This window comes from Oncorhynchus keta, chromosome 23 (assembly GCF_023373465.1).
Source record: "Oncorhynchus keta strain PuntledgeMale-10-30-2019 chromosome 23, Oket_V2, whole genome shotgun sequence".
In the NCBI taxonomy this organism is placed as follows: domain Eukaryota; kingdom Metazoa; phylum Chordata; class Actinopteri; order Salmoniformes; family Salmonidae; genus Oncorhynchus; species Oncorhynchus keta.
The window spans coordinates 3,202,482-3,214,699 of NC_068443.1; the positions used below are offsets into that span (position 1 = coordinate 3,202,482).

The following is a 12,218-nucleotide window of genomic DNA, read 5'->3' on the forward strand; positions in this document are numbered from 1 at the left end:
ACAGGGAGTACAATGGCTATACACAGGACGCTCCCTCCTAGTGGTAGCCTAGTGGTTAGAGTGTAGAGGCGGCAGGGTAGCCTAGTGGTTAGAGTGTAGAGGCGGCAGGGTAGCCTCGTGGTTAGAGTGTAGAGTGTAGAGGCGGCAGGGTAGCCTAGTGGTTAGAGCGTTGGACTAGTAACCGGAAGGTTGCAAGTTGCAACCCCCGAGCTGACAAGGTACAAATCTGTCGTTCTGCCCCTGAACAGGCAGTTTACCCACTGTTCCTAGGCCGTCATTGAAAATAAGAATTTGTTCTTAACTGACTTGCCTAGTTAAATAAAGGTAAAATAAAATAAATAAATAAAATCTTCTCCGTCCTACCTTGATCCTCCTGTATTACCTCTCCAGGCCCAGAGGTGGCGCTGTCTAAAGAGGAGGAAGTTGACGTGATCCTGCAGAAGAACGACAGCGGGGTGGAGTCAGCTCTGCTCTATGCAAAGGCCTGGTCCAAGTACACCAAGGATCTGCTAGCCTGGGTCGACAAACGCCTGGGACTGGGTTAGTTAGACGCGCACAAACGCAAGCGCGCATACAGACACACACATATCACCACAACCAACAATCCAATCACAGTCAATTCAGTCACACTGACTTATCTGCTATGTCTTCCCCCAGACATTGAATGTGCCAAAAGTTATGCCAAAATGGCAGAATCTGCAAAGACGCTCGCAAGTCAACAGGTAACATTTTTACATAGATTAAAGCATAGGTTAACCCTCTTCAACTCACAGTGCACACATCAACATCAACATAGAATGTGACTACTAATATGTTTCCGTATGTTCGTCTGGCACACAGGACTACATGCCGTTCAGAGATATCTATATTTCTACGTTTAAGAATGACATTGAGTACAGCCAACTCCTCCTGCAGACTGCCACTGCCCTGCAGACCAACAAATTCATACAGGTACGAATGCCAGTCTTTATAGGGGTCAGGACCAGTCTTTATAGGGGTCAGTGACAGTCTTTATAGGGGTCAGTGACAGTCTTTATAGGGGTCAGTGACAGTCTTTATAGGGGTCAGTGACAGTCTTTATAGGGGTCAGTGACAGTCTTTATAGGGGTCAGGGACAGTCTTTATAGGGGTCAGTGACAGTCTTTATAGGGGTCAGTGACAGTCTTTATAGGGGTCAGTGACAGTCTTTATAGGGGTCAGTGACAGTCTTTATAGGGGTCAGTGACAGTCTTTATAGGGGTGAGTGACAGTCTTTATAGCGGTCAGTGACAGTCTTTATAGGGGTCAATGACAGTCTTTATAGGGTCAATTACAGTCTTTATAGGGGTCAGTGACAGTCTTTATAGGGGTCAGTGACAGTCTTTATAGGGGTCAATGACAGTCTTTATAGGGGTCAGTGACCGTCTTTATAGGGGTCAGTGACAGTCTTTATAGGGGGTCAGTGACAGTCTTTATAGGTGGTCAGTGACAGTCTTTATAGGGGTCAGAGACAGTCTTTATAGGGGTCAGTGACAGTCTTTATAGGGGTCAGTGACAGTCTTTATAGGGGTCAGTGACAGTCTTTATAGGGGTCAGGATAAGTCTTTATAGGGGTCAGAGACAGTCTTTATAGGGGTCAGAGACAGTCTTTATAGGGGTCAGAGACAGTCTTTATAGGGGTCAGGACCAGTCTTTATAGGGGTGAGGACCAGTCTTTATAGGGGTCAGGACCAGTCTTTATAGGGGTCAGTGACAGTCTTTATAGGGGTCAGAGACAGTCTTTATAGGGGTCAGAGACAGTCTTTATAGGGGTCAGAGACAGTCTTTATAGGGGTCAGAGACAGTCTTTATAGGGGTCAGGACCAGTCTTTATAGGGGTCACGACCAGTCTTTATAGGGGTCAGAGACAGTCTTTATAGGGGTCAGGACCAGTCTTTATAGGGGTCAATGACAGTCTTTATAGGGGTCAGTGACAGTCTTTATAGGGGTCAGTGACAGTCTTTATAGGGGTCAGGATAAGTCTTTATAGGGGTCAGAGACAGTCTTTATAGGGGTCAGAGACAGTCTTTATAGGGGTCAGAGACAGTCTTTATAGGGGTCAGAGACAGTCTTTATAGGGGTCAGTGACAGTCTTTATAGGGGTCAGTGACAGTCTTTATAGGGGTCAGAGACAGTCTTTATAGGGGTCAGAGACAGTCTTTATAGGGTCAGAGACAGTCTTTATAGGGGTCAGAGACAGTCTTTATAGGGGTCAGTGACAGTCTTTATAGGGGTCAGTGACAGTCTTTATAGGGGTCAGTGACAGTCTTTATAGGGGTCAGAGACAGTCTTTATAGGGGTCAGTGACCGTCTTTATAGGGGTCAGTGACAGTCTTTATAGGGGTCAGTGACAGTCTTTATAGGGGTCAGTGACAGTCTTTATAGGGGTCAGTGACAGTCTTTATAGGGGTCAGTGACCGTCTTTATAGGGGTCAGTGACAGTCTTTATAGGGGTCAGTGACAGTCTTTATAGGGGTCAGAGACAGTCTTTATAGGGGTCAGAGACAGTCTTTATAGGGGTCAGAGACAGTCTTTATAGGGGTCAGTGACAGTCTTTATAGGGGTCAGTGACAGTCTTTATAGGGGTCAGTGACAGTCTTTATAGGGGTCAGTGACAGTCTTTATAGGGGTCAGAGACAGTCTTTATAGGGGTCAGTGACAGTCTTTATAGGGGTCAGTGACAGTCTTTATAGGGGTCAGTGACAGTCTTTATAGGGGTCAGTGACAGTCTTTATAGGGGTCAGTGACAGTCTTTATAGGGGTCAGTGACAGTCTTTATAGGGGTCAGTGACAGTCTTTATAGGGGTCAGGGACAGTCTTTATAGGGGTCAGAGACAGTCTTTATAGGGGTCAGAGACAGTCTTTATAGGGGTCAGGACAAGTCATTATCGCGGTCAACAGCAGTCTTTCTTGGGGTCAGAGACAGTCTTTATAGGTGCCAACAAAACTTCAAGACTAGAGAATGATCTTGTCTCAAGGCAACAATGTATCATTTGGGTTCAAAGTAATTTGTGGGAAAGTGAAGTGATATAATGGAATGTACACTATACTATAGTTTGGTGCCTCTTTGTGGGTCCTGTAGCCGCTGTTGTCCAGAAAGACTGAGCTGGACAAACTGAGGAAAGACATCAAGGAGCAGTGGCAGAGAGAACAGAAGAAAATGGTATGTGAGACTTCTGTCCCTCTGCTGTTTTCTCTGTGTGTTACCTGTCTACCTGTATCTTACCTATAACACACCTGTCTGCCTGTATCCTCCCTATAACACACCTGTCTACCTGTATCCTCCCTATAACACACAGTGTGTCTACCTGTATCCTCCCTATAACACACCTGTCTACCTGTATCCTCCCTATAACACACCTGTCTACCTGTATCCTCCCTATAACACACCTGTCTACCTGTATCCTCCCTATAACACACCTGTCTACCTGTATCCTCCCTATAACACACCTGTCTACCTGTATCCTCCCTATAACACACAGTGTGTCTACCTGTATCCTCCCTATAACACACCTGTCTACCTGTATCCTCCCTATAACACACCTGTCTACCTGTATCCTCCCTATAACACACAGTGTGTCTACCTGTCTACCTGTATCCTCCCTATAACACACCTGTCTATCTGTATCCTCCCTATAACACACAGTCTGTCTACCTGTATCCTCCCTATAACACACAGTGTGTCTACCTGTATCCTCCCTATAACACACAGTGTGTCTACCTGTATCCTCCCTATAACACACAGTCTGTCTACCTGTATCCTCCCTATAACACACAGTCTGTCTACCTGTATCCTCCCTATAACACACAGTCTGTCTACCTGTATCCTCCCTATAACACACAGTCTGTCTACCTGTATCCTCCCTATAACACACAGTCTGTCTACCTATCTACCTGTATCCTCCCTATAACACACCTGTCTACCTGTATCCTCCCTATAACACACAGTGTGTCTACCTGTCTACCTGTATCTTCCCTATAACACACAGTGTGTCTACCTGTCTACCTGTATCCTCCCTATAACACACAGTGTGTCTACCTGTCTACCTGTATCCTCCCTATAACACACCTGTCTACCTGTATCCTCCCTATAACACACCTGTCTGCCTGTATCCTCCCTATAACACACCTGTCTACCTGTATCCTCCCTATAACACACAGTCTGTCTACCTGTATCCTCCCTATAACACACCTGTCTACCTGTATCCTCCCTATAACACACCTGTCTACCTGTATCCTCCCTATAACACACAGTCTGTCTACCTGTATCCTCCCTATAACACACAGTCTGTCTACCTGTATCCTCCCTATAACACACAGTGTGTCTACCTGTCTACCTGTATCCTCCCTATAACACACAGTCTGTCTACCTGTATCCTCCCTATAACACACAGTCTGTCTACCTGTCTACCTGTATCCTCCCTATAACACACAGTGTGTCTACCTGTCTACCTGTATCCTCCCTATAACACACAGTGTGTCTACCTGTATCCTCCCTATAACACACAGTCTGTCTACCTGTCTACCTGTATCCTCCCTATAACACACATTCTGTCTACCTGTCTACCTGTATCCTCCCTATAACACACCTGTCTACCTGTATCCTCCCTATAACACACAGTGTGTCTACCTGTATCCTCCCTATAACACACAGTCTGTCTACCTGTATCCTCCCTATAACACACCTGTCTACCTGTATCCTCCCTATAACACACCTGTCTACCTGTATCCTCCCTATAACACACAGTCTGTCTACCTGTATCCTCCCTATAACACACAGTCTGTCTACCTGTATCCTCCCTATAACACACAGTGTGTCTACCTGTCTACCTGTATCCTCCCTATAACACACAGTCTGTCTACCTGTCTACCTGTATCCTCCCTATAACACACAGTCTGTCTACCTGTCTACCTGTATCCTCCCTATAACACACAGTCTGTCTACCTGTCTACCTGTATCCTCCCTATAACACACAGTCTGTCTACCTGTATCCTCCCTATAACACACAGTCTGTCTACCTGTATCCTCCCTATAACACACAGTCTGTCTACCTGTATCCTCCCTATAACACACAGTCTGTCTACCTGTATCCTCCCTATAACACACAGTCTGTCTACCTGTATCCTCCCTATAACACACAGTCTGTCTACCTGTATCCTCCCTATAACACACAGTGTGTCTACCTGTATCCTCCCTATAACACACAGTCTGTCTACCTGTATCCTCCCTATAACACACAGTCTGTCTATCTGTATCCTCCCTATAACACACAGTGTGTCTACCTGTCTACCTGTATCCTCCCTATAACACACCTGTCTACCTGTATCCTCCCTATAACACACAGTGTGTCTACCTGTCTACCTGTATCCTCCCTATAACACACAGTCTGTCTACCTGTCTACCTGTATCCTCCCTATAACACACAGTGTGTCTACCTGTCTACCTGTATCCTCCCTATAACACACAGTGTGTCTACCTGTCTACCTGTATCCTCCCTATAACACACAGTGTGTCTACCTGTATCCTCCCTATAACACACAGTCTGTCTACCTGTATCCTCCCTATAACACACAGTCTGTCTACCTGTCTACCGGTATCCTGCCTATAACACACAGTCTGTCTACCTGTCTACCTGTATCCTCCCTATAACACACAGTGTGTCTACCTGTCTACCTGTATCCTCCCTATAACACACAGTGTGTCTACCTGTCTACCGGTATCCTGCCTATAACACACAGTCTGTCTACCTGTCTACCTGTATCCTCCCTATAACACACAGTGTGTCTACCTGTCTACCTGTATCCTCCCTATAACACACAGTCTGTCTACCTGTCTACCGGTATCCTGCCTATAACACACAGTCTGTCTACCTGTCTACCTGTATCCTCCCTATAACACACAGTCTGTCTACCTGTCTACCTGTATCCTCCCTATAACACACAGTGTGTCTACCTGTATCCTCCCTATAACACAGTCTGTCTACCTGTATCCTCCCTATAACACACAGTCTCTCTACCTGTATCCTCCCTATAACACATCTGTCTACCTGTATCCTCCCTATAACACACCTGTCTACCTGTATCCTCCCTATAACACACCTGTCTGCCTGTATCCTCCCTATAACACACAGTCTGTCTACCTGTATCCTCCCTATAACACACAGTCTGTCTACCTGTCTACCTGTATCCTCCCTATAACACACAGTCTGTCTACCTGTATCCTCCCTATAACACACAGTGTGTCTACCTGTCTACCTGTATCCTCCCTATAACACACAGTGTGTCTACCTGTCTACCTGTATCCTCCCTATAACACACAGTGTGTCTACCTGTCTACCTGTATCCTCCCTATAACACACCTGTCTGCCTGTATCCTCCCTATAACACACCTGTCTACCTGCATCCTCCCTATAACACACAGTCTGTCTACCTGTATCCTCCCTATAACACACAGTCTGTCTACCTGTATCCTCCCTATAACACACAGTGTGTCTACCTGTATCCTCCCTATAACACACAGTCTGTCTACCTGTCTACCTGTATCCTCCCTATAACACACAGTGTGTCTACCTGTCTACCTGTATCCTCCCTATAACACACAGTCTGTCTACCTGTCTACCTGTATCCTCCCTATAACACACAGTGTGTCTACCTGTCCACCTGTATCCTCCCTATAACACACAGTGTGTCTACCTGTCTACCTGTATCCTCCCTATAACACACCTGTCTACCTGTATCCTCCCTATAACACACAGTGTGTCTACCTGTATCCTCCCTATAACACACAGTCTGTCTACCTGTATCCTCCCTATAACACACATTCTGTCTACCTGTATCCTCCCTATAACACACAGTCTGTCTACCTGTATCCTCCCTATAACACACAGTCTGTCTACCTGTATCCTCCCTATAACACACAGTCTGTCTACCTGTATCCTCCCTATAACACACAGTCTGTCTACCTGTATCCTCCCTATAACACACAGTGTGTCTACCTGTCTACCTGTATCCTCCCTATAACACACAGTGTGTCTACCTGTCTACCTGTATCCTCCCTATAACACACAGTCTGTCTACCTGTCCACCTGTATCCTCCTTATAACACACAGTCTGTCTACCTGTCCACCTGTATCCTCCCTATAATACACAGTCTATCTACCTGTCCACCTGTATCCTCCCTATAACACACAGGGTGTCTACCTGTCTACCTGTATCCTCCCTATAACACACAGTGTGTCTACCTGTCTACCTGTATCCTGCCTATAACACACAGTCTGTCTACCTGTCTACCTGTATCCTCCCTATAACACACAGTATGTCTACCTGTCTACCTGTATCCTCCCTATAACACACAGTGTGTCTACCTGTATCCTCCCTATAACACAGTCTGTCTACCTGTATCCTCCCTATAACACATCTGTCTACCTGTATCCTCCCTATAACACACCTGTCTACCTGTATCCTCCCTTTAACACACCTGTCTGCCTGTATCCTCCCTATAACACACAGTCTGTCTACCTGTATCCTCCCTATAACACACAGTCTGTCTACCTGTATCCTCCCTATAACACACCTGTCTACCTGTATCCTCCCTATAACACACCTGTCTACCTGTATCCTCCCTATAACACACCTGTCTGCCTGTATCCTCCCTATAACACACAGTCTGTCTACCTGTATCCTCCCTATAACACACAGTCTGTCTACCTGTATCCTCCCTATAACACACCTGTCTGCCTGTATCCTCCCTATAACACACAGTCTGTCTACCTGTATCCTCCCTATAACACACCTGTCTACCTGTATCCTCCCTATAACACACAGTCTGTCTACCTGTATCCTCCCTATAACACACAGTCTGTCTACCTGTATCCTCCCTATAACACACAGTGTGTCTACCTGTCTACCTGTATCCTCCCTATAACACACAGTGTGTCTACCTGTCTACCTGTATCCTCCCTATAACACACAGTGTGTCTACCTGTCTACCTGTATCCTCCCTATAACACACCTGTCTACCTGTATCCTCCCTATAACACAGCTGTCTGCCTGTATCCTCCCTATAACACACCTGTCTACCTGTATCCTCCCTATAACACACAGTCTGTCTACCTGTATCCTCCCTATAACACACAGTCTGTCTACCTGTATCCTCCCTATAACACACCTGTCTACCTGTATCCTCCCTATAACACACAGTCTGTCTACCTGTATCCTCCCTATAACACACAGTCTGTCTACCTGTATCCTCCCTATAACACACAGTCTGTCTACCTGTCTACCTGTATCCTCCCTATAACACACCTGTCTACCTGTATCCTTCCTATAACACACAGTGTGTCTACCTGTCTACCTGTATCCTCCCTATAACACACAGTCTGTCTACCTGTCTACCTGTATCCTCCCTATAACACACAGTCTGTCTACCTGTCTACCTGTATCCTCCCTATAACACACAGTCTGTCTACCTGTATCCTCCCTATAACACACAGTCTGTCTACCTGTCTACCTGTATCCTCCCTATAACACACAGTCTGTCTACCTGTCTAACTGTATCCTCCCTATAACACACCTGTCTACCTGTATCCTCCCTATAACACACAGTGTGTCTACCTGTATCCTCCCTATAACACACAGTGTGTCTACCTGTATCCTCCCTATAACACACAGTCTGTCTACCTGTATCCTCCCTATAACACACAGTCTGTCTACCTGTATCCTCCCTATAACACACAGTCTGTCTACCTGTATCCTCCCTATAACACACAGTCTGTCTACCTGTATCCTCCCTATAACACACAGTCTGTCTACCTGTATCCTCCCTATAACACACAGTGTGTCTACCTGTCTACCTGTATCCTCCCTATAACACACAGTGTGTCTACCTGTCTACCTGTATCCTCCCTATAACACACAGTCTGTCTACCTGTCCACCTGTATCCTCCCTATAACACACAGTCTGTCTACCTGTCCACCTGTATCCTCCCTATAACACACAGTCTGTCTACCTGTCTACCTGTATCCTCCCTATAACACACAGTGTGTCTACCTGTCTACCTGTATCCTCCCTATAACACACAGTGTGTCTACCTGTCTACCTGTATCCTCCCTATAACACACAGTGTGTCTACCTGTCTACCTGTATCCTCCCTATAACACACAGTGTGTCTACCTGTCTACCTGTATCCTCCCTATAACACACAGTCTGTCTACCTGTATCCTCCCTATAACACACAGTGTGTCTACCTGTCCACCTGTATCCTCCCTATAACACACAGTCTGTCTACCTGTATCCTCCCTATAACACACAGTCTGTCTACCTGTCTACCTGTATCCTCCCTATAACACACAGTCTGTCTACCTGTATCCTCCCTATAACACACAGTCTGTCTACCTGTATCCTCCCTATAACACACAGTCTGTCTACCTGTATCCTCCCTATAACACACAGTCTGTCTACCTGTATCCTCCCTATAACACACAGTCTGTCTACCTGTATCCTCCCTATAACACACAGTGTGTCTACCTGTATCCTCCCTATAACACACAGTGTGTCTACCTGTCTACCTTTATCCTCCCTATAACACACAGTGTGTCTACCTGTCTACCTGTATCCTCCCTATAACACACAGTCTGTCTACCTGTCTACCTGTATCCTCCCTATAACACACAGTGTGTCTACCTGTCTACCTGTATCCTCCCTATAACACACAGTGTGTCTACCTGTCTACCTGTATCCTCCCTATAACACACAGTCTGTCTACCTGTCTACCTGTATCCTCCCTATAACACACAGTGTGTCTACCTGTCTACCTGTATCCTCCCTATAACACACAGTCTGTCTACCTGTATCCTCCCTATAACACACAGTGTGTCTACCTGTCTACCTGTATCCTCCCTATAACACACAGTCTGTCTACCTGTCTACCTGTATCCTCCCTATAACACACAGTGTGTCTACCTGTCTACCTGTATCCTCCCTATAACACACAGTGTGTCTACCTGTCTACCTGTATCCTCCCTATAACACACAGTCTGTCTACCTGTCTACCTGTATCCTCCCTATAACACACAGTCTGTCTACCTGTATCCTCCCTATAACACACAGTCTCTCTACCTGTATCCTCCCTATAACACATCTGTCTACCTGTATCCTCCCTATAACACACCTGTCTACCTGTATCCTCCCTATAACACACCTGTCTGCCTGTATCCTCCCTATAACACACCTGTCTACCTGTATCCTCCCTATAACACACAGTCTGTCTACCTGTATCCTCCCTATAACACACCTGTCTGCCTGTATCCTCCCTATAACACACAGTCTGTCTACCTGTATCCTCCCTATAACACACAGTGTGTCTACCTGTCTACCTGTATCCTCCCTATAACACACAGTCTGTCTACCTGTCTACCTGTATCCTCCCTATAACACACAGTCTGTCTACCTGTCTACCTGTATCCTCCCTATAACACACAGTCTGTCTACCTGTCTACCTGTATCCTCCCTATAACACACAGTCTGTCTACCTGTCTACCTGTATCCTCCCTATAACACACAGTCTGTCTACCTGTCTACCTGTATCCTCCCTATAACACACAGTCTGTCTACCTGTCTACCTGTATCCTCCCTATAACACAGTCTGTCTACCTGTCTACCTGTATCCTCCCTATAACACACAGTCTGTCTACCTGTATCCTCCCTATAACACACAGTCTGTCTACCTGTCTACCTGTATCCTCCCTATAACACACAGTGTGTCTACCTGTCCACCTGTATCCTCCCTATAACACACAGTCTGTCTACCTGTCTACCTGTATCCTCCCTATAACACACAGTGTGTCTACCTGTCTACCTGTATCCTCCTTATAACACACAGTGTGTCTACCTGTCTACCTGTATCCTCCCTATAACACACAGTGTGTCTACCTGTCTACCTGTATCCTCCCTATAACACACAGTGTGTCTACCTGTCTACCTGTATCCTCCCTATAACACACAGTGTGTCTACCTGTATCCTCCCTATAACACACAGTCTGTCTACCTGTCTACCTGTATCCTCCCTATAACACACAGTCTGTCTACCTGTCTACCTGTATCCTCCCTATAACACACAGTCTGTCTACCTGTCTACCTGTATCCTCCCTATAACACACAGTGTGTCTACCTGTCTACCTGTATCCTCCCTATAACACACAGTGTGTCTACCTGTCTACCGGTATCCTGCCTATAACACACAGTCTGTCTACCTGTCTACCTGTATCCTCCCTATAACACACAGTGTGTCTACCTGTCTACCTGTATCCTCCCTATAACACACAGTGTGTCTACCTGTATCCTCCCTATAACACACAGTCTGTCTACCTGTCTACCTGTATCCTCCCTATAACACACCTGTCTACCTGTATCCTCCCTATAACACACAGTCTGTCTACCTGTATCCTCCCTATAACACACAGTGTGTCTACCTGTATCCTCCCTATAACACACAGTCTCTCTACCTGTATCCTTCCTATAACACATCTGTCTACCTGTATCCTCCCTATAACACATCTGTCTACCTGTATCCTCCCTATAACACACCTGTCTACCTGTATCCTCCCTATAACACATCTGTCTACCTGTATCCTCCCTATAACACACCTGTCTACCTGTATCCTCCCTATAACACACAGTCTGTCTACCTGTCTACCTGTATCCTCCCTATAACACACAGTCTGTCTACCTGTCTACCTGTATCCTCCCTATAACACACAGTGTGTCTACCTGTCTACCTGTATCCTCCCTATAACACACCTGTCTACCTGTATCCTCCCTATAACACACCTGTCTACCTGTATCCTCCCTATAACACACCTGTCTACCTGTATCCTCCCTATAACACACAGTCTGTCTACCTGTATCCTCCCTATAACACACAGTGTGTCTACCTGTATCCTCCCTATAACACACAGTCTGTCTACCTGTCTACCTGTATCCTCCCTATAACACACCTGTCTACCTGTATCCTTCCTATAACACACAGTGTGTCTACCTGTCTACCTGTATCCTCCCTATAACACACAGTCTGTCTACCTGTCTACCTGTATCCTCCCTATAACACACAGTCTGTCTACCTGTCTACCTGTATCCTCCCTATAACACACAGTCTGTCTACCTGTCTACCTGTATCCTCCCTATAACACACAGTCTGTCTACC

The 12,218-nt window shown here is 46.1% G+C and overlaps 1 protein-coding gene across 1 annotated transcript in view; it reads left to right on the forward strand.

Moving 5' to 3' along the window:
• Positions 1 to 12,218, forward strand: part of LOC118380138 (rho GTPase-activating protein 29-like) — a 99,325-nt gene that overhangs the window by 48,188 nt on the left and 38,919 nt on the right. Inside the window, exons 7-10 of the mRNA XM_052477393.1 lie at positions 399 to 540; positions 658 to 722; positions 841 to 951; positions 3,101 to 3,181. Of these exons, the coding sequence (XP_052333353.1) occupies positions 399 to 540; positions 658 to 722; positions 841 to 951; positions 3,101 to 3,181 (399 nt within the window). The remainder of the gene's footprint in view (positions 1 to 398; positions 541 to 657; positions 723 to 840; positions 952 to 3,100; positions 3,182 to 12,218) is intronic.